General features: G+C 52.3%; 7 protein-coding genes across 7 annotated transcripts; 3 read left to right on the plus strand and 4 right to left on the minus strand.

The window, feature by feature from the left end:
• Positions 1-869: 869 nt before the first annotated feature.
• RHO25_003977 (uncharacterized protein) lies at positions 870-1,679 on the plus strand (the record flags this gene model as incomplete). Its single annotated transcript, XM_023599428.2, has 1 exon — positions 870-1,679. One exon carries the CDS (start codon positions 870-872, stop codon positions 1,677-1,679), a length of 810 nt encoding a protein of 269 aa, XP_023455071.2.
• A 2,983-nt stretch (positions 1,680-4,662) lies between these two features.
• On the minus strand, positions 4,663-6,216 carry RHO25_003978 (uncharacterized protein; the record flags this gene model as incomplete). Its single annotated transcript, XM_065602494.1, has 3 exons — positions 4,663-5,303; positions 5,369-5,498; positions 5,569-6,216. 3 exons carry the CDS (start codon positions 6,214-6,216, stop codon positions 4,663-4,665), a joined length of 1,419 nt encoding a protein of 472 aa, XP_065458566.1.
• Positions 6,217-8,654: 2,438 nt separating this feature from the next.
• On the plus strand, positions 8,655-9,620 carry RHO25_003979 (uncharacterized protein; the record flags this gene model as incomplete). The annotated part of the gene is made up of 1 exon (XM_023599430.2): positions 8,655-9,620. One exon carries the CDS (start codon positions 8,655-8,657, stop codon positions 9,618-9,620), a length of 966 nt encoding a protein of 321 aa, XP_023455069.2.
• Positions 9,621-9,813: 193 nt separating this feature from the next.
• RHO25_003980 (uncharacterized protein) lies at positions 9,814-10,890 on the plus strand (the record flags this gene model as incomplete). The annotated part of the gene is made up of 2 exons (XM_023599431.1): positions 9,814-9,881; positions 9,936-10,890. 2 exons carry the CDS (start codon positions 9,814-9,816, stop codon positions 10,888-10,890), a joined length of 1,023 nt encoding a protein of 340 aa, XP_023455779.1.
• Positions 10,891-10,928: 38 nt separating this feature from the next.
• On the minus strand, positions 10,929-12,285 carry RHO25_003981 (uncharacterized protein; the record flags this gene model as incomplete). Its single annotated transcript, XM_023599432.2, has 3 exons — positions 10,929-11,748; positions 11,824-12,032; positions 12,103-12,285. The coding sequence occupies 3 exons, from the start codon at positions 12,283-12,285 to the stop codon at positions 10,929-10,931; spliced, it is 1,212 nt and encodes a 403-aa protein (XP_023455780.2).
• Positions 12,286-12,973: 688 nt separating this feature from the next.
• RHO25_003982 (uncharacterized protein) lies at positions 12,974-17,131 on the minus strand (the record flags this gene model as incomplete). Its single annotated transcript, XM_023599433.2, has 3 exons — positions 12,974-14,681; positions 14,759-15,758; positions 15,826-17,131. 3 exons carry the CDS (start codon positions 17,129-17,131, stop codon positions 12,974-12,976), a joined length of 4,014 nt encoding a protein of 1,337 aa, XP_023455777.2.
• A 55-nt stretch (positions 17,132-17,186) lies between these two features.
• Positions 17,187-22,226, minus strand: RHO25_003983 (uncharacterized protein; the record flags this gene model as incomplete). The annotated part of the gene is made up of 1 exon (XM_065602495.1): positions 17,187-22,226. The coding sequence occupies one exon, from the start codon at positions 22,224-22,226 to the stop codon at positions 17,187-17,189; it is 5,040 nt and encodes a 1,679-aa protein (XP_065458567.1).
• Between the last annotated feature and the right edge of the window lie 308 nt (positions 22,227-22,534).

Here is a 22,534-nt window from a genome sequence, read left to right on the forward strand (position 1 = left end):
GCACGTCGTCCAGAGACAGCGGGAGTCACATCAATAGGAGCTTTGTGCAGGCGGAATCGGTGATGCCTTCGGCGTTCGATCTTCGTCCATTCCCTGTGCTACTTCAAACCCGAACGGCTGCAGGCTTCTTGCCTCTAGATCGTTCTGTGTCTGAGATCCAGGCGCCGGGACTGTCATTGTCTGTGGAAAGGGCATCATGAGGACCTCGAGATGTCAAAGTGACGATGGTGTAGATGCATTGCGGGCAGCGGGGCAGCGAGCTTTACTACTGCACACGCAGACAGTGACGTTCAGATGTGCATGGATCAGCCTACGCACCCGCGCGGCCAGCTGAGATGTCATCTTTGTCATAGAGCATAGAGTGTCATGGACCGGTGTACGGACAGCCTCGCCTCCTCGTTCACATAGGATCTGCACAAACCAGCCATATGCAGACGGCGATCGCTCTCGGGACCGACTTTGAGAATGCCAAGATGCCTTGACTATACACATCAACGCCTTAGGCAGGACGAAGGATTGTACAACAAGGCAAAGGATCTGGCATCCGCAGCTATAGCCGCAGGCGGCGTGTGCTAAATCTAAACAGAAAGGCTGTATAACGATTTGGGCCACTCAGCTATGGCGTGAAGGCCCCACATCTCGCTGTTATTTCCGTGTGTGTGCAAGCGCGAGGCGCAGGGCAAGTGATCGACACTACAGTATATTGTGTACGATCACACAGCCAAAACTTTCTTTGTTCGAGTATTTGACCTCGAACGACGCTATTCTGAGATGGCTCGATTTTCGATCAGATTCCCCGAACGATGTCGCTGCCGAGTCGGTGGAAAAGTTCTTCGTCGACCGGAAGCCATACTTACAGACCGTCGACAATGTTCCTGCTACTCATTCTGCTCGCTCTCGTCCAGTATTCGATGGCTCAAGCGTCTTCTGCGACTTGCTACACTCCAAGCGGGAATATCTCAGCCGGTGATCGTCCTTGCAATTCTTCTGCCGAAGTATCAGCATGCTGTGCGCCAGACGCGCTATGCTTGAGCAGTGGCCTCTGCTTCCGCTCGAACCGTCTGTCGCGGGGCAGCTGCACAGATCGGAGCTGGGGTGACAACTGTGCTGCATACTGTCGAGATGCCAATCCAGGAGGGGGTATGCCGATCTCAGCCTGCGATGTTGCAGGCAACTTTGCGTGCGACATTGCCCCACAGGCTTCTCGGGCCTGTGCCAACGGCAACACTTTCAAGATCAATGAACCATTTGCTATCATGCTTCGGCCTGAGCAGACATTGCAATTGGGCTATACTGGAGGCTTAGAAGTCTTTCCGAGCAGTAATCTTACGTCAAACATCACATCGAATGCCACAGCGAGCACGCGCCCTCCGGGTTCGGGTCCTCCTCCTGCTGTCATACAGCAGTGGTGTTCAGGATTATCCAGCAAGAAGTACACGGCTGGAGCAATGGCAGGCGTAGGAGCTGGAGTTGGGATACCTCTTCTGCTAGCACTCGTCGCAGCGCTGTGGTATATCAAAAAGCTACGAGGACAGCAGCAGCAGCGTTTCGTAGACCCTGCACCGCAATACGTGCAAGAGACTGCAATTGAACCGGGATATGAAGACAATAAGCCATACAAGGCAGAAGCTCACCCCTATGAGATGGGCACCGAAGATGGGAGGAGAGAGTTAGAGTAGAGCGCTAATGAATGTAGTCGGGACCTGGCGAGACAGGGAAAGAGCAGGCACCCCCATCGTGCTTGGGCTGTGCTCTCTAGTCCCACTCTCCAGTGATGCATTCACTCTTTCACTATAAGGTCCAAGACCATGGCCTATCGACTAAACTTTGAATACCATGCGCCTTCGATGCACTCTGCCTCTAGCCAGGAGCTATTTCTTACCTCATTACAGGGCTTGGCTTGACAAAAAAGCAGCGTCCAGCGCTTCCACAGTGTAAAAATTGCTAATTAGTAATTGCTCTCCGCCCGGCATCAAGACGTACATAAGAATACTCTCCTGAATCGCTAGGTACGTTGCAGTAGCCCGGAAGTCCCCTGAATACCTTGGATGAGACGTCGGGAGTGAGCGTCTCGGTGGAAGTGATTTCTAGGTATCCTGCGTAACTATGTAACGAGCTCCCACCTGCAATCTCATGAGAAGCGCAGATGGATGGCCAGCAGAACGACTGCGCTCCACGAGCACGTATACTATGCAGTGCCTCGTATCGTTAATATTGGCCTGGTAGTAAACTACGGCGAAGGACGTGCAAGAGCCCAATAGCGCCTTCTGGCGGCGATTGAGGCTCAGAAAAATAGAATTCTCAAACTCGACTGTGCGAGCAACGCAGCGTTTAGCTCGTCAGCAGAAAAGCAATGTCGACTTGTCAAGCGGAACGCTGTCAGAAATCTTTTGCAATTTTCAGCAGTGGGTAGATGCGCCAGACGACATTTTTGTTTCTGGGTTTGCGTCAAGGCTAGTTCCAAGAGATCAACCATCAGCCGTACGGTTGCACAGAGTTTGAAGCTGTGCTTAGGAATTAATTCTTTTTCCAAGCGAGACGAACAGAGCCGCAGCAACGCAAAACACTTCTTTGCCACGATCGCTGCACCACGCTTAGACAAATTGGAAGCGCGCTTGGTCACGACTCCTTCGCCTGTAGCACAGGCTTGCGGCCAAAATTTGACAAGCTGCTCCTGCAGCCAGTGCTGAGCCTGGACCGATCTTCTGTGCCACAGCAAAGATTAGTAATTGTCATCGGTGGTCTCCACGGATGCGATCTCATCGGCATCTTCGTGGAACTCATCGCGTCGACATTACATGACTAGAACGCGACGACGTACGAGCAGACGCGATGTTATCGAGCAGGTAATCGGACGTTCGCGTTCTAAAGTAAGAATAGAAGTCAAGATGACACGAGGCTGATATCGTTTACACGAGAAACCTTATGCGTTTGCTAGGATAATAAGTTGACAGGGCAGGTATTAGTTGCGAATTCAAGCTGTCGGAGGGACCTAACAAGTTTCCATCGACCTGCCGATCGTGCAATGGCGTAATTCGGCTCTATAAGCTTCCGGATGTGTATGTTCCGCTTACACGAGCTAGAAATAGGTGAGCTACAAGCAGTCGCGCAGACTAATCATGTTTGTGTATATAGAGGGCCGGGAGAGAGTAAGAGTGAGGGAGGGAGAACGAGAATATCAGTCGTACAGTCCGCAGACGTTGCACAACTTACTACACCTCATACATCATGCGTTTGTGCCTGGTTGCTATATTATCTACACTAGCTCTAGAAGCTTTCGCGTGTCTTCCGTTCAATGGTACGTCTCTATTATCAATTCTCCCGGTCGGATTGCCACTGAAACTAGATAGCGCACTGCAATCCCAACGATAACAAGTGTTGCGGGAACATGGCGTGTATTCAACAAGGTGGAGAGTTCAAACATCATTGTCACCATTGTGTGGAAGCAGGAGGTAGGCTACGATAAGCATCCTTCCATTTGGAAGATTGCCGATTAATAGTGCCCACTTAGGCAAATGTGACAAAGGCCAGAAATGTTGCTATAACATGGGTTGTACCTACCATAATAGGGACACCTTTGTTACCTGCGGTTGATCTTCGAATGAGCAGATACAGTATCCGGTAGAAGCGGCAGCTTTATGTATCATGGTTTGGTATCATCTATGGAGAGTCGACTAATCAGATATTGAGACTCGGACGTGTGTAGGTTCAATACAACCTCTGCCAAAGAGATGACCCAGTGAAGCTGCTTCTAGCTTGATTGTGCTCATCCGTGATCCGTCGTGGAGATGCGGTGACCTTTCAAAGCAACCTAGGTCGAGTCTGAAGCCACTGCGATCGTCAGCAATTGTCTCAACCTTTGACAGCGCCCTATGGAAGATCATGGACATCCTTGCGTTGGCCTATCTTGGCAAAGACTTCAGCCATGCGCTCGGTGCGTTTCACAGCTGAGGCACACTGTAGCCATAATTCGAGCCAGGAAAGCGGACAGTGCGATGCTAAAAGTCGTCATCGCACATCTTCGGAAGGGCTTCTGCGCTTGGTCTGTCCGGTGATAAGGACATAAGAATCGGTCTTGTGCTGGTAACTGTAATTCCTTCTCTGCACTGTCATTGCTTTCCAGCCTTGTCCAGACCATCATTCCTCTAGCCACAACATCACTTTTTGATTTCTCGACCTTCGTTCGAAGGGGACACGAGAGCCCAGCTACAATCTCGTTTCAAACACCTCAAAAAGCACTCCAAGTACTACGTCGGTCATTCCCTCATTTGTTCCGAGCTTTGCGGCGACTCTGTGCGGTGAGAATCCTCAAACGGTACCGGGTTGATATTGTCATGCAACAAGACACAATCGATAGCTGACCAATATGATTAATAGAATTACATTTATTCATGTATATATGTACCTGTCAGTGTTCATGCTTCCTGTACGCGCACTGTATATCTTATTCATCATAAAGCGTGAAGGAAATCTTGCAAAGTTTGTCTTTCGGATACGAAGTTAGGACAGTGTCGGCGAAGTGCATCGAAGCAGTCATGTCTGTAGCTGGACTGGTCCTATATTTCGAATAGACCGCATGCAGGAGTGACCTCATTTCGGCCAGCGCTAGACTGTCCCCAATATTAGCCATGAACGGTCGAATTCTACTCTTCATATGACTTACTATCGACCAATACATGATCGCGCTCCGAGTCCGAATGACATATTGAGACGCTGGCGCTCGACGTTCCCGTTGGTGTCTGACCAGCGCTCTGGCAGAAAACTTTCTGCATCGGGGAAACTCTGTGGCTCCCGGTGCATCGTGAACGACTGACACGCCACCGTTGTGTGCGCTGGGATGAAGTAGCCCTCGATCTCCCTTCCACCACTGGGGACGTAACGCGGCAAAGATTGTGTTCCTGGCGCGTACAAGCGGAGGGCTTCCTGGATTACGAGTTCCAAGTAAGGGAGCTTGTCTAGCGGCGCATTTGCTGGGACGTCCTTGAGTTCAGTGTGCAATTTGTCCATTCGCTCGGCATTGCGAGGTTGTGAAAGCTCCCATATCAGCCAGCACAAAGTGTCGCCTGTAGTCTCGAGTCCCGCACCCAAATGGTCCAGGCATTCTGCGACTGCAAGTTCTTTGTCGAAACTTTTCAAAGAAGCGATGCGAGTCGCCACAGTGAAGTCGGACAGATCGTCCCGGTCGATCATCTCTCTGACATAGTCTCTAATGAGCTTATCCGCGGTAACATCGCTGTCCGCCTCTGGATTTAAATATGCGCGAACTTTGCTCAAAACAGGGAGGTAGTGTTCTAGAATCCAGGCTACACGGGAATTAGCCTTGCCTTTTTCAGGCTAGATTTGTGTTGTCGAGTACAGTGAAACTGACCGTGACCGCCCTCTCGGTAGGACATGTATTGTATGATGCGTTTGTCATCGGTTTGATCCAGAGAGCGAGTGCCGTGTGGGTGAAACAAAATGGAGGTGACGCAGTCGAGCGCGTAGGCATGAAGGTAGAACTGAATGTAGACTGGTCAGTATTACCCATCCAGCGCCATGGCTGACGACAAATTTGAAGGCATCACTAACGTAGATATCGACTGAAGGCGTCCGCGTGCATGCTTGAACGAAGGTGTCGGCGCGCTCGTTGATGCTTTCGATGACTTTCGACGCGAGGATGTTGGAATTGGAGTAACGATCCGCCAATCCTCTACGGATCATCGCGTGCTTCTCCACGTTAGGAAAACCAAATGGTCGGCGTGGGAATGGAAGCCATGTGGAATGTCTACCTTCTTTGGTTCTATAGCTGTAAAAAGGTTCCTGTCTAAGGTCAATCCTACGATTCGATGGGCCGATGGATGACCTGACCCACTCATGGCCCTCTTGCCGGAACACATCGTATAATTCCGTCTTCAGGAAATCCTTACCACCATTGGTGTAAATGATCTTTGCCGCCGCTGCGGTAGCAAAATGCACATACGAAGGAGCAATTGCGACGACAGGGCCGTACCGCATGTGTAGGTCGTGTACCCACAAGCGCGTCTGTCCTCGTGCATCATGCCATTTCAAAGGCACAGTACTCAGTTTCAGATACCATGGGCCCGGAATCTTGTTGATGCTACTTGATAGCATTCTGTCAATCAGGACGCAGGCAATAAATGTGGTCACAAGAAAGACGCCGACGGTGCCGTATGGGAAAGCATTGGGAGCTTGCGCAACCAGGGAAGGATCCGACATGGGGTCGTATGAGTTGCATTAAGGTGCAAAAATGACGGAAAGGAAGGATAGAGCACACTGCTATTTGGCCGCATCTTCATTCAATTCTACCACGTGTGCGCACAGACGCTCCGCGGAAGACGCGGGCCCCATTTGTGCTGCCCCTCTTCTGGGCGCATTACTCCACTACCGGTAATTGCTTTATCCGCGCAGCAAGCTCTATCGTCGTCGCATGTAGCTTCTACTGCGTATTCATTGTGTGACGTGGAATACTAATCACCAGTGTCGCACAGTCGTCGTCGTCTAAGCGAGCCTCCAAGAATCGATGACTACGATGAACTTAAGGTGTCGAGTCGCTAGGACTGTGCTTGTGGGATAGCTAAAGATCAGGCAGGAGCTGCTTACTCCGTAAACGCATGATATTGTCCTCACGTGGTAGAATTTACGATTCTTGACCTCCTACTTCTCTAATGTGAGTAGTATTACAAAACGTCTCAGCCCGTGAGATTTCGAGCTTCTTGTGAAAGCCGATCAGGGAGTCTTGAAAGTTGAAGGCTCAGATCCGAAAGGTTTTGTCATAGGTTTGAAGAGGACAAAGTCCTCCTGGAGTTACCAGAGCTTGGCGATAGCTAAGCTGTACAGGAGTGGTAGCAAATTTACGATGCTTTCCGAGATATTGTGATGCTCATGTCGATCCAAGAGCAAGTATGATGAGGGACGTCTATAACTTACGTAACACGAACCAATATCGAACTTCATCGGCTTGTCATGCATGGCAGTCCCCTATACAGGTTGACGTCCAGTCCTGGGCGTTCGGGCGTAGTCGATACTTCCGTCGTCTTGCCGAGACGCAATGCGAACAGTGAAGGCGAAGGAAAGCCCGAAGCGATTGCACTCCAACCGCAGCTGCATGGCATGGCTTTCTACAGTCAGTCGACGTATCTTATTCTGGGACCCAGCGTCTCCAAGTCTTCTGCCTCTTCAATCAAGCCTGTTGGTAGAATACTCTGTGCTACTTTCGCGATTCGCTTATAATGTTTGCAGGCCATCGGAACTTCTACGAAAGGAGGAAGGTTTCCGGTAAAGAATGACCAGAAGGTTTGCCGAACCAAGAGAACGGAATGCAGAGAATGGTCAGTCCTCCTGTATAGCTGAGTTCTGCCATTCCAGTAAGCTCCAACCAAGCCTTCGCTTCGATATCAAGTTTCCAGTAGGTCGAAGCATGCCTACGACGTGGCCATGCTGTCTCAGGACAAATGCCGCGCGGGATCTCGTGAGAAAAGAAAGGTATAGCGTAAGCAGAGTCCTTTGCTCAAGGCTTTCCAAGATAACTTGAATATACAGCCGGATAGTTATGGCTCGTCCCAAATGCCGTGGCTCTCAGGCTGAAGTCGACAAGGTCAAAATGGACTTGCGTTTGGAAGAGGCTGTTGAGGTTTCTGGGAGTAGGAAGTCAGTAATCACAGCCTAGGGGCCATGGGCATGTATACAGCCAAACGACGACTTTCGCTGCAAGCGTAGACCAAAGTCGGTGTGTACCTCGAGGTGAAGTCCGAAGCCAAGCAGTTTCATTGGCGGGCAGAAAGGGTGGAAGAATGGGATGGACAAGCCCCGGGACGAGGCGGCGGCTGACTGATCACGCGATGGCGGTGCAACGTGTGTGTTTCTCATGCATCTCAGCCGCATGACACGAAACAGAGTCAATCTTCCCACGCTCCTTGCTGCTCTGCCGTAGGACGTGGGATGATGTTGTGTACATGCCAGCGCAGCAGACGAGTAATTCGTGGCATTTCCGCCAAGCGACCATGGGCGTAGGAGAAAACATCGCGTCATCCTCTCCCGTCATCGATAAGCACCTGTCTCGTACGAGCCCACTTCACCCCATTCCATCGCTAGGACGGAGACTAGAATAATCCTACATACGGTCCGAGACTCATCCACGATTCTTCGATTCGAGCACCCGAGTCGTAGATACCACCACACCAATTGCGTGCCGCCATCTCGGACGCCACAAGCCCAGCCAAACAGAACGCGTTTCGCGTTGCATAAGCATGTCGAGCCGATATTTTGACGCGAAGTGAACCGAATCACACCTTTTTAAGCTTTTGCGCCGCCCTTCAGGACGAGATGGCGAGCTCACAGCAAAATCGCCCACCGGCGACAGTTTGGCATGCGGTTGAGGGCAGGAGCGAGAACCTTAGCACCACCGTCAGTGCGTGGCATGATGGACATTGATGGGCCCGAGGGACATTTGGGCTGACCCCGAATCAGTGAGGCCTTTATACACCAGCTGTCGCGAGCACCACGAGACTCGGTCACAAAGTCGGGATCCTTTCTATCATCCTGCGAATAATGGTGGTTTGAACACTGCCAGAACGGATACAGTTTCTTCTTCCATCGAGACGACAGCACCCAGACAACAGAGACCCAGATTTCTCACACTCAACTCTTTGCCTAGAATGCCTTCTGCGTCCCCAGAGGCGCAGCGACGTGAACCGATGGGCTCACCGTTCCTTCGATTACCCACAGAAATCCGACTCCAGATATACTCACTTCTGATCTTTCCTCGCCGGGCCATCGACCTGCTTTGCTCCTTCGAGAGAATCGATGCAAGCGCTGTGGATGCAGTCGACTATAATCAATGGAAGGTGATAGATGACGGAACAGTGCGACCAGATCTGCTGAAGAATCCAACTCTGCGCATTCGGACGGTAGACCCAACGAGGTACAAAGCCCGCTACGCAGACCGACCACATTCTCGGACGAGCTACAGCGTCCGAGCCGACCGCTTTGCTGCTCGATGTATGGCAACGACATACCACTGTGTCAACGTGCCTCGCATCGAACACAATCTGGCCATTCTACGAACGAATAAGCAGATTCACGCCGAAGCTGCAGAGCTGATGTATTCAAGCTATACATTCGATTTCGACACGCATATTGAGGCCATTATACCTTTCCTCCGCGACCTCACGCCTTTCACGCGCGGTTGCATCAAGAGCATACGACTCACGAAGCGGGCTTTGGCCTATTTGAAAGAGTTTGATAAGTGTGAGTGGGAGAACGCACTGCGATATCTTACGAATGTGGACAACAACATCTTCCTGCGGCGACTAGAGCTGGGCGTCGTCGCAGGAAGGCCGGGCGAGCGAGGCTGGGATCGCATTGCGAGCTACTCTGCAGCGGACTTCCGACTTCTGAAGACCCACGAGGGAATGGAATGGCTACAGTACCTGGAGGAGCTGAACAAGTTGCAAGAGCTGGAAGTTCAGGCGATAGTAGAGCACTGTCCGCCTGTGACAAGCTCTACGAATATGCACAATTATGTGCGCTTCTCAGCAAGCGTTGAAGGCGGTTTTGCGGAGTATCTGAAGGAACAGCTGCTGTGTCCAGCAGCACAACAGAGAATTGCTTGTCGAGCGTGAGGATGTGACGATACGAATGTGATGAGAAATGTGCGATATTAGAAACCTCACTTTGTAGGACTGTGACGATGAAATGAACAATGCCACTCTGAAGCTTTGAAGATCTCGCTGAGCTTATTTTGACCTCGTCTCGTGGCAATTCCTCTCCATTTCCACCTTCTGCCGCTATTCTTCACTTCAGCAATTCGCAACAATGGGAAGTATATCAGAAGCTGAGCATGTGCTCAACAACCGGGGTTCAGACCTTTCACGTAGGCCACGGTAAGTCAGTCTTTCTTTGAACACATTTCCGCCCCACCTAACAATCTTCAAAAGCGTCCTCGACCTCTTCGGAAAAGCCAAGCAAGATGGTCGCCCACTGCACGTTTCTGCTCCCATGGTGCGCTATAGCAAGTTGCCCTTCCGGATGTTGGTCAGAGAGTACGGCGCCGATGTCATTTTCACACCGATGATGCTGGCCCATGAGTTCATACGATCTGGTATTGCAAGAGATTCGGATTTCTCTACTCATCCCCTCGAATATGGAAGTCTCAAAGATGAGAGACAAACTGCAGTCATCGCACAATTCGCCTCCTCGGATCCGGAAGAATTTGCTCGCGCGGCGGAAATGATTGCGCCTTGGGTCGATGGGGTAGATCTGAATTGTGGGTGTCCGCAGAGTTGGGCGGTTAAGGAGGGGATTGGATGTGCTTTGCAGGAGAGTCCGGAACTTGTGGCGAGGATTGTGAGGGCCGCAAAGGAGAGAATTGGGGGGATGGGCAAAAGTGTTAGTGTGAAGATTCGAATTCACAAGGATTTGGAGGGCACGAAGCGCTGGGTTGAGGTCGTGCAGGATGCGGGTGTGGATTTTATTACGGTGCATGGGAGGACGAGGAGTCAGAGGAGTAGTACGGAGCCGGATTACGAGGCTGTGAGGGAACTGAGAAGTGTGGTGAGGGTTCCGATGGTGGCAAATGGGGATGCGTACAGTCTGCCTGATGTCAAGAGAATTGCGGAGTCGACTGAGGCGGACGGTGTCATGGCTGCGAGAGGGATTTTGGAAAATCCGTCCATGTTTGCGGGTTATGATGAAGTGCCTGCGAAATGCGTACAGGACTTCTTACGCTGGGCTTTGAGGTGTCCGATACCTTTTCCGCTGATCCTGCACCATGTGAGTGACATGACTGGTCGCATGCAATGGTTTACGAAGAAAGAAAAGAGGAGGCTGATGGAATGTCGAGATCTTCTGGATCTCATTGACTTCGTTGAGGATAAGTGGGGGCTTGTTTGATGATGCAAGTACTTATCTGGAAGACACTTCGCAAGTCTCTATCCTTCGTCCTCGAAAGGATCCCAATAGTCCGTCTTTCCATTTACCATGTTATGGATATTGAATCTCGCTCCCCACCGAATGTTACCTGACGTGGGATAATCCTTCTGCTCCTCATCACTCAGATCATCGATATTGCTCCACGTTGACGAAGACCCGGGCGGTCGATAATGGCCGAAGAGAGCTGGCGAGGGCGAAAGACAATTTATCATATCCCTTCCGAACGTCCCATCGCATAAACTGCGATACATGAGGTCCATTGGTGCTGTCAAAGCGCGTATCCCGGTTTCCCATAAGAGCTTTCGAGCACCGGCCTGAGAGACTCCATAGGCCAACGAGCAGGTCCCTCCTCGTGTCCGAGCGACCACTCGCGTATAGTCAGGATACTGACTGACAAGCTGACGATCGCTGAATTCGCGCTCGATATATTTACGAGGAGGAACGGTAATGTCGTTCGGTATCATGACACGAGCCGTCATCTCCTTTGGTAACATGACACGTGCTTGGGAGCTGATTGCGGATGCATTGCCAGGCAGAGGCAGTGACACACCGCAATGACCAATCCAGAGCATATCCCAGAGATCAAGATCACCATAGGGAGATGTCATAGGCTCAGTGGTGTTCGCATCGCCCAGCACGTAGTTCACCGGTAATGGCCGCGAGAACCGCGCCTCCAGTGATTGATCGGTGCCGTTGACGAGAGGTTGAAGAAGTCTTCTTGATGCCCGAGCAAAATCACGCATTTGTGACTTGATACGGATATCCCAATCGGCGTCGTCCTCGAGTATCAAAGCTGAAGAGATATTTTCATCTACTATTCTACACGTGAAAGATCAAGGTTAGCTCGATTTGGTCGATTCCAGTGGAACGAGAAGAAGGCAGGGACGTGCATACCGCCGAAGGATGTTCACATGCGACCGCCAAGCCGCCGCTGCACCCTCTTTGAGATCGACATCTTCCGCACCCGGTGGCATGAACTTTTGGTCAACGTGTGTTACAGCCTCAACGAATTCAAATTTCATCCCCGTGAGAGTAGCAGCAAGCGTGGCAGAATCTCTTCGATCCGTCCTCGATGCGAGGTTGATGACAAAGATCTTCTGGAACTACAGTCGTATATCAATACAATTGTTCCGGATCGAGCGATAAGACTCTTCAAGGACAGTGTTGACATACCCCAAGTGTTGCGTTCGCTACATCGTCGAGCAGCTCAGGTAGCGCCGGCGCTGTCGTGTCGTTGTGCGTCGCCGTGATATTCCACTCTGCGAATTGAAACCCAGGCAAGCTCGGATGCTTCGCCACTCCGAGGATGAGAATCACCAGCAAAAGCGTTGCGAGAGCGGACGAAGCCAACAGCATCTGCCGTGCGAACAAGTGGCGCATCAATACCATCGTCATGTTGCACAACGTTCCGCAAACCAGGCGTCAAAAAGACGCGAGGCGATTAATGAACCAACACAAACCCGGGAGTTGGACGACTGTTGGTGAAGGCTTCGATACAACGACATGATGTTGTCGGAGAAGTGTGCATCCATCACTCGGAATCGGGCACCCCTCAGCTATCTATACCGCAGTGTTGTAAGACTTCGCCAGGATCAAGAGCAACCTCCAATTGCGTTCCATTTCGGCCTGCAGGGCGAAATCAAGGAATAGACAAGCAGAAGGATGACAAGCCAAGGTATGCTCGGGTAAACTCGCATAAATGATATCGAACAAGCCCTAACTAATGTCTTAGGTCTTTCTTGAGTCAGGATCTCTCGGCGTCTGGCCAGTCACGGCCGGCCAGACTAATCTTTTGAAACTGTTCTCAAACTCGTGAGAATATCGAAGGCGGAGTCCATCAGCACATCAGCTTTTGACTGCATCTCGAGAGCAAATACAGTGACTTGCGCTCGGCGTCACACAAATGTCCGGACCCGAAAGCGAAAGTAGGTCATGCTGAAAACCCCAAATCTCACCCCTCTTAGTTTGCAGAGTCAAGGATCGGTGTATTCTCACTCAAGGATCGGCGTCTACTAGGCCAAGGTCCTGTGTTACTGGTAAGCACTCACGCGCTGCGAGACCCATCCCCTAGAACGTTTCTCAAGCTCCCCAGAATCTTGCGTGCAGACTTCTCATGCAGAATTTTTCGATTGCCAATCAATTGCAGATGCAGCGACTTGCCCCTCGGTGTCGCATAGATTTCCGGTCGTGGACGTGGAAGTAAAGTATGCTCAAAAACCGAGATCCGACTCTTCTCGCCCAGAAACTCAAAGTCCTGGACGTCTTCCTGCTGGAATGCCGTGCGCCATCCAAAGTCCTCGGCACCTTCTCGCCACGTAGTTGAGCCTTGAAGTATCTCCTGCATGCCGGCGCATTCGTGGGCAGAATCTTCGATGAATTGGCGCTGGAGAATCAACGCAACGCGATCGAGTGTATCTTCTGGCCCAATTCGCACCCGGACAGGTACTTCTGTGAGGCATGGTCCCACGACATTTTGTAGGCTGGGTGGAAGCATAGATCGTCCAGTGACTAGACGGCCAAAAACGACTTCCGCCTGATCGAGATGACGAGAGAAAGCAATGGCGCAGGCGGCTTGGAACATGGTCGCGATTGAAAGTCCTTCGCCATGTCGAGAGGTGGGCATTGCTATGGTTTCCTCCACGCTGAAACGATCCGATGTGCTGGCGCTATCAGAGCAACAACTGCCTCCGCTCCAATCTGGGTAAGATGTCCCTTGCAATCTTGACTTCCAGTACTCGAGACTGCTCTGTTTCTTCTGTGCTTTGTATGCCACATACTGCGAGAAAGAGTAAGGTCGGGTCAACGGGCATCCGCAGTAGAAGGCAGACAGCGTGCCGAACAGCATTGGGAGGCTGAAACCGTCGAATTGTGCGTGGGAGACTCTAAAAATCAAACGGTTTTCTCCAGTGCTCGAGTTCCGGACGGCCATGAAGCGGACGAATGATCGACCCAGGCGACGAGGAATCGCGAGATCTTCTTTGCACAGCGAGTTGACAGCATCGCTCATGTTGCCGCTGATATCGAAGATATCGAACGGCGCATTGAAGTCAAACAGTACAACTTGCCAGAGTCTGTCGCAAGCATGAATGAAGATCGTTCGAAGGATTTCGAGAGAAGCCGCAACTTGCTGACACGCCCGCTCGAGCTTCACAAAGTCAACAGCATTTGGCAGGGTCAGTATGTATTGCGGCAATCGGCTAGGAGGATCCTCAAATGCGTTGGAGATCGCAAGCTGTTGGAAGTCCGTGCATGGTAGAACGTCATGCACCTGACCCGGGACACCATCTAGCGCAGGCGTGACAAAGCGTCCAACAAAATCAGGCATACCGTCAGGAAGAAGCTGAAAGGGTAAGGTCGGCTCCATCTCACTCTCCGTTCGGGTTTCTTCTGCCAGCAATGCGAGTTCAGAAAGTCTCGGTGCCCTGAACACGTCCGCGACGGTGAAGGATATGTTCTGCGTACGTGCAGCGGATACCAATTTCATGGCTGAGATAGACTCGCCGCCGATTCGTAAGAAGCTGCTATCTCTCCCGATGGCATCCAAGCCAATGCCTAGAACCGCGGACCACAGAAGCTGCAACCGCTTTTCCATCGTGGTAGACGGCGGCTGATACTTGTGGTTACGAGACTGTAGTTTAGCAAGATCCTCTAGCGTGTATGACCCGCCCAGTTGCTGAAGTGCCTTCCGATCTGTCTTATTGGTGGTCGTCATTGGGATCTGGGCCACCGGAATGTAGACACTGGGGACCATACTATTCAACAGTCAGTCAGCATCATTATTGCGATCGGTTCCACGTCCTAATAATGAGGCAGAGGGGAAAGGACATACTAGCGAGGAACTCGGGCCGACATTCCTTGATGCACCCGATCAACGACATCCATTGTCTGCTCTTGACTCTCCTCCAGCCACGAGATACTGATGAAGGCAGCCAGAATGGGTGGTGCAGAGCCTTTAGCCGGAGTAATTACCTCTGCAGCAACACCGTGGACACCGATACCTCCATCATTGAGACTGGCACGCAGGTGGAATTCGACCTCTCCAAGCTCAATTCGTTGCCCGCGTAGCTTCACCATACTGTCTTTTCGGCCCACGTAATCGAAAGATCCATCGTCGTTGTAACGAACCAAGTCGGCAGTCTTGTAAAGCGTGCCGTGTCTACCAGGATGCCCCGTGGTACCTCGCACAAGCCAGGCGGGATCACGAATATATGCCATGGAGGTCTGGTCCGGATCTCCGAAATATCCTTGACTGACAGTTGGGCCCTCTACCATGAGCTCTCCAACAGTACCAATTGCGGCAAGGCGATCTGGTCGGTCGGGCTGAATCACCCAGCAGTTCGCTCCAATTGAATGCCCAATGTGGCTTCCACGGCTGTTAGCATTGAGGACGATGATCGAGAGAGTCGGGGTGCATTCTGCGGGACCATAAATGCCAAGAACAGTCTCGACGTGAGTCCAGCGTGACACGTCGCTCTGTTGAACTGGCTCACCTCCCATTGCTAAAGTGCGCAGCCCAGGGAACGCTGCCGGATCTACGGACCGGGCAACAGAGGGAGTCAGATAGACATAGTCGCAGTTCATGCGATTGAATGCACCAGGGATATCGTCGCGCCTCTCCGTCTCTGAGGGAATGCAGAGGCAAGCTCCCGCAAGCAGAGTCTGCAGAAGATTGGACCACGAAACATCGAAACTGTACGATACAAAGTCCAGGAGACGAGTCGTAGGCCGGATATGTATCATCTCAGCCTGGTGTGTAGCTGCGGAAGCAAAATTGGCATGGGTGATGACGATGCCTTTGGGTGTGCCTGTGGAACCACTCGTGAAAACAACTGTGATACAGGCAGCTTTTGTTAGCACATGTGGACAAAGTCAGTGGTGGATGCAGAGATGACTTACCATACGCAACATCAGACGGCTTCACCTTTGGTAGAGGCATCGCTGAAGTAGTGAGACTGAGGTCTTCTTGTTCAACGTCAATCACCAAGGACGCAGTAAGCTTCCTTACTTTGACTTGCGTTGCTCCGGATGCAAGCGCCAGAGTTGGTTTGATTTGCTCAAAGATCGAGCGCAATCGAGACTCCGGCTGACTCATGTCAATCGATACGCACGCAGCTCCGGCCTTCATGACCGCAAGGGCAGATACGGGGTGCCATTTAGACTTCTCGAAGCAGAGAGGCACAGGAGCGCTGAGATCCGCTGCAATCTTCATCAGGCGGGAGGCAAGGCGACTGGACAGCTCGTCAAGCTCTCCATAGAGCAGATCGCCGTCCCATGAGCAGATAGCTGGAGCCTTGGGATTTTGCTGAGCAGTAGCAGATATGAGATCATGTAAGCATTCGTGAATCACGTGGGGCACACTTTGGTTCCAACGCCATATCTCTGAAAGGTTTTGCGTACTCAGCAAGTCCAGATCTTGGACTGTCGTTGTCGTAGATTCACACAATTGGCGTAAGATGTGCTCAAACTGAGAGGCCATTCTCTCTACTTGTTGGGCAGAGATGACATTGTTGTCAAAACTGACCTCGAGGGAAAGACCAGTTTGCTCAGTCAATTGGCAGATGACCATGACGGCGTTGGGATTGAAGTTATCCATGGTGGCAGTCAGAGATTCAGGCTGACTGTGAGCTCCAAAGGGACCAGCAGAGTCTCCGAGAGGCGGTCGGACGGGCTGAATGAGTAGCATTGTGTTGAATCTACTGGCTTGCTCACTGTTGGCGTCAATCTGCCGAATTCGACCAAGTTCAGTATTTTCGTGTGCAACCATCGCTATCGATTGTTGTTGAATCATGCAGAGCAATTCATCTACAGTCTGCTTCGTGTCCAAACGCACCCTGACAGGTACAGCATTGATCAGTGGAGCAATAATGCGTTCGATTCCTGGGAGTGAAGCCTGCCGCCCGGCAACCAGAGTACCAAATAAAGTGTCATCAGTGTTTGTGTAGTAACTGGTCAATACTGCCCAGGCGGCTCTGATCGTGGTGGAAGGAGTCACATTTCGCTGAGGCCAGGAAAAGTCCACCAAGTCTCGCCGCACCGTATCATTTGCTTTCGGCCGATAATCGGGATGTGGCAGCGCAGGAAATGGAGCTGCTTCCAGGTCCTCGAACTGCCCTTTCCAGAACTCATCGGTCTCATCTCGATCCAGATCCTCAATGTACCTCATGAAGTCCTGGAATGGTGGAACCCGGCTGGCGTCGTGCATGTCCGAATATGCGCGAGAAACCTCCTGGAGGAGAAGACTCAGAGAGGTACCGTCATTACATCGCATGATGCTGTGTGAGAACGCAAGAATGTTCTCCTACCATGGCAAGCCTTGTCAAAGGTGTACCCAGTCCCATGTGGGACGACTGCGCTAGATACGCTTCAAAGGTATCGAATGCATCCCATCGAAGAGGCTCGTCTACTTGTACCTGCACCATATCCTCAGACCAGGTATGGACAACGCGAGTCCGCAGAATGGGTGCCTTCTCCCTGCTCACCGTCTCCCAGGCGGCTTTGAAATGCTCTACGTTCAACTTCTCGCGCAAGCGCAGACGGTACCTGGCAACTGATGCGCCTTGAAGCTTGGCCGTCATGGATAAGAGAGACTTTTGTACGCCAGTGCATGGAAACACGTCTTCAATCTGCGCAACGGAAACATCGCACTGGCGGGAGATCTCTTTCAGAAGCGAAGATAGCGAGGACCGGTTGCGCAGTAGCGAGAATGGTGCAACGTCACTCTCTTTCTCCGGCTGAAGCGCGGTCATTGCTTCTGCCATGTGGGCGAGTCTTGGCGCCATGAGTATGTGCTGGACAGTCAGAAGCATTTTCTCACGTCGCGCGAGCGCTGCAAGCCGCATCGCAGATATGGAGTCTCCGCCAAGTCGTACAAAGTGATCTTTTGGCCGAATCGTTTCTCGGGAGATATCGAGAACCGTCGCCCACCAAGTCCGAAGACACTGTTCGGCAGGTGTGAGAGGAGTCTTAATATGGTTTCCAGCTTGTTCTGCTGCTGATAAGTTCGCGCCCATCTCGCGTAGACGTCGTCGATCTATCTTGCCGCTGGGAGCAATAGGAATGGCTGGCACAGGAATGTAAGACGTCGGAACCATGTACGTTGGCAGTCGCTCCGAGAGCTCATCTTCGAGTGAGCGTAGGGCCTTGGACATATGCTCGCCCTCGTCAACTTGAAGAAACAGCGCCAAGTGCGGCCGAGCGTTTGCTCGTGGCGACACAATCTCTGCAACCACTGCTGGCACGGAATCGCGGTACACTGTAGCCAGACACTGTCGAGCGTGCTGCTCTACTTCGGACAGTTCGATGCGCTGACCACGTAGCTTGACTTGAGTGTCTTTGCGTCCCACAAAGAGCAGTGTGCCATCTGCCGGATCGTACTTCACCAAGTCTCCTGTCTTGTACACGACACTTCGCTGTCGAGGGCCATCTTTGCAGTCGCTTACCTCGTGAAGCCACGAGGGCGCGGGTACGAAGACTGATGCGGTCTTTTCCTCGTCTCCAAGATAGCCCGACCCTACCAGTGGTCCTTCGAGGTAAAGCTCGCCGACTGCACCGACTGACATCAACCTCTCACTATTACTGGGGTCAACGACCCATGTCGATACTCCCAGTCCATGGCCAATGCATGGTTTGGTGAAGCCTTGCCGCTGTATCTCATGGAACAGAGTGATCGCCGAGCATTCAGTCGGCCCGTATACCACAAACGTTCGCGCATAAGGTGTCCACCGAGTAACATCGCCAGCATCTACAGCTTCGCCACCGATGTATATGTTGCACAGAGTGGGAACATCTCGGGGATCAATTGAGGTCGAGACCGAGGGAGTGAGGAAGATGTCAGTCGCTCTGAACCGATTGATGCTATCGTTCTCGGAAACACCAGAATCTCTCAATTGGTACGCGAACAGGGTCGACAATTCATCCAGCAGGCTGTACGTGAGCTCACCGTCCCAGGCACTCACGGCAACTAAGTCGTGATGTTCGTTGGCCACTTCGGCGAAGATTTCGTGAACGCAACATTCAACCAGCCGCGGCTGGTGGGCATTCCATTGCCGTATCTTGTCCTTACCTTGCTGGTCGAGCCACGGCACATCTCGAACAAGTTCCTGGTCCAGCTCGGGCTCGCAGATTCGTCGCAAGATATGTTCAAGTTGCGGCAGCATAGCGTCAACCACTGTCGACTCCAGCGCTGCTACGTCATAGCAGAATTCGACCATCAGGTCATTGCCATCCAGAGTACAGACTATAACCAGGGCATATGACCCAAAACGACTGTAGCGAACGGGGTCTTGTGGCTGCTCATCTGCACAGAACAAGCCAGTCTTTTCCAAATTGTCTTCTGGCAGCTGTATCACCACCAGCGTTTGGAATTGGCAGGCACGGCGAGTTGTATCACTCATTCGCCCTATTCGCGAAAGTCCAGTCTGCTCATGTGGTATCATGGCCGTCTCTCTTTGCTGCTGTGCGGTGAGCAACTGTGGCATAGTCTGCGAGCCATTTATTTTCACACGCAGAGGAACAGTCGCAATCGTGGGACCGGCGACAGATTCTATTCGACGAAGTGGCGCCTTTCGCCCCATCACGATGGTCCCAAAGACCACGTCGGAAGAGTTGGAGTGCATGGCGCAGAGGAGACCAACAGCAACATGGACGATGGTGGATGGTGTATTGTTGTCTCCACGCCACTTGAGGTCAGTGATGGAATGGGTGGATATGGCATCAGGACGAGGTTTGTACCTCTCCGTGGGCAACTTCGGAAAGGGTGAGCCCTCCCACGAGTCGAACTGTCCAATCCAAAATTCCCTGTCAGCCTCCGCATCGCAGTCCCGGATGTAGTTGAGGAAGACCTGGAAAGGGAGAAGAGCCGGTGGAGTTTGCCCAGCATAAGCCCACTTGAGCGCATCGAAAATCAAAGATAGAGTAGGACCATCGTAGATCGAATGCTGCATGGTTAAGGCGAAGCAGAAAGTGTCATCTTCGTTGTGCATTGCGTTCGAAGTCCTGCTATGCGCTTGATACAGGCTACATCGCATAAGCGGAAGTCCCAGGCCCATAGTAGTGCTGATTTCCCCTTCCATCGATGTCCAGCAGTCGTGGTGGCGGATCACTGTCTGTACGAGACCCAGCGAAGGAATGTCGATAATGCGGGTACGTAGTGTTGGAGTCGAAGCGACGACTTGCTCCCATGCTTGCTTGAATCTCTCGAGTACAACGCACGACGCCAACCGCAGTACTCGATTGCTCGTGTAATCTCCCTGGTGCTTCGCGGTCAGCGCAAGTAAGCCTTCCTGAAGTGGAGTGCACGGGAAGATATCCTCGACATCATTCACCACTACAGCACATGCATTGGCCGCTTCTTCTCGGATTACGTCGATGCTCAAAGTCGATTTAACTAGTGCAAACGGACGGACAGGCTGCTCAATGACAGCATCGCCAATGAAACGGAGGGCAGTCGCCATGTCTTGCAGCACCGGATTCTGGAATATATCGCTCACGCTGAGTGTGGCGCCGCGATCACGGAGAAGGCTCACAAGCCGCATCGCTTGTATGGAATTGCCCACATTCAAGAAGCTGTCCGTCGTAGAAAGGGTACTTTCGCTGATTCCAAGGACCAGTGACCAACAACTGGCTAACAGTTTCTCATGCTCGGTAGTCGGCAGTCGTCGCTCGCGAAGCGTTGTATTCAATGGAAGCAGTGTTGCTGCTGCCATGCTTCGCAATTTGACACGATCTTGCTTCCCTGTGAGGGTCGTCGGAACGGCATCAATTGATGCGCAATGAGTGGGAATGGCATAGCGTGGGAGCACGGCGCTGAGACTCTCGTAAAGCCCGATGGTGAGTTGTTCGAGTGCCTTGGCCGAAGCTGTCACGTAGGCGATCATGGTGTCTTCGCTTCCGTCTTCACCGGGTCTCGAACCAACAACTACGGCTATCTTCTTTTCCGGGCGGGCGATGAAGCGTTCGATATGTACAGCGACTTCCTCCAGCGACACCATTTGTCCAGCAATTTTGAACTGGGAGTCGTTGCGGCCCACGTAGATCAAACGCCCGCTGCTGTCATAGCGCGCCAGGTCACCGGTTCGATAGATGCGATTATGTTTCCAGCTCCCACCCTCAACGAATTGGAGGCCTGAGCAGAAATTGCGATGTGTCAAGTCTTCATCACCTATGTATCCATCCGCGCAGCTGGGACCTTGAAGGACAATCTCGCCAGTGGCACCGAATGGAGCTAGGCGATGGAGGTTCATAGGATCTACAAGCCATAAGCGCGCTCTTCGAGGTACAAGTGATGAGGACGGAACTTTTCCAATGGCATTGCTCTGTCCTTCACAATCATTCACGTCACAAAATGATGCTGTCGAGAATTCCGCTGGCCCGTACCAGTTAATCACACGACAGTATCCGACCCAGCGACGCGCATCGTTCTGAGACACCGGTTCGCCTGCAAGGACGAGAATTTCAAGGCAAAGGACGTCTGTTGGTCGCAACATCCTAGCAACTGAGCCTGGCAGAAAGGTGATGTTGGCGCCGAAGCGAGCAATAGCCGCAGCCGGTTCATTGAGCCGTTCAGACTCTGATGGAATGCAAAGACATGCACCACGTGCCAGGGCAGACACTATCTCGACAGTCGCCACGTCGAAATTGTAAGATGCAAACTGGAACACGCGAGCGGAACCTTTCAGAGCCAGGTACTCGCTGTAGCTCTGCACATTCGAAGCCAGGGCTCGATGGCTCCAGACGATATGTTTGGGCTGTCCGGTCGTACCAGACGAGAGAATCACGACTGCAGGCGCCGATAGTTGCAGTGAAGGCAACGGAACCTCAGATGACGTGGGCTCGGCCATCTCCAAGAGTTGCTGTGCAGTCGTGCACGTTGTATGGGGCAAGGCTGGCGCCGCCATGCTGGGCGATACCACTGCAAGTTTCACGTCAAGCGTGGCGACAACGTTCTTCATGCGCTCTACGGGCACGGCGACGTCCTGGACGAGCGCAATAGCACCAGCTTTGAGAGCAGCCACGTATGCCACGGCGGCCCACTTGGATTTTTCGAGCCAAAGGAGCACCACGGAGCCAGGTTCGACGCCGCTCCGAAGCAATGCGGCGGCGAGGGCGTTGGAGACGCAGTCCAACTGGTGATATGAGAACTGCCCGTCCCATGCTTTGATGGCCACTGCTTCGGGATGCTTTCGAGCGGTGGCCGCAATGGATTCCGGCACACATGTGTCAGGCTCTAGAATTGCCGCATCGTTTTGACTTCGGAAGCAATCAAGATCAGCCGCGCTAGCTGTCTGCAGACTGCTCATCGGCGCTGCATGCGTTTCCTGGCGGCACAGCTGGAGTAGCAGCGTCTCGAACTGAGCGGCAATCCGTCCGCCGTCTGCCACATGAGGATCGAAACTCAACTGCAAATCAACGTGCGTAGCCTCAAGCTGCACATATGCATTGAATGGGTCGTTGCCGCGCGTTTCCAATGTCGAGGCGAACGACCTCGCGTGGAAGAGGGCGCTGTCGGCCTGGAGGCTGTGGCCCTCGGCGGGCGGCTGGACGACCAGCAGCGTCTGGAAGCGCGCAGAATCGATGTTGAGGCTGAAGAGGGCATTTTGAATGTTTT

The sequence above is a fragment of the Cercospora beticola genome, chromosome 2 (assembly GCF_033473495.1).
Source record: "Cercospora beticola chromosome 2, complete sequence".
In the NCBI taxonomy this organism is placed as follows: domain Eukaryota; kingdom Fungi; phylum Ascomycota; class Dothideomycetes; order Mycosphaerellales; family Mycosphaerellaceae; genus Cercospora; species Cercospora beticola.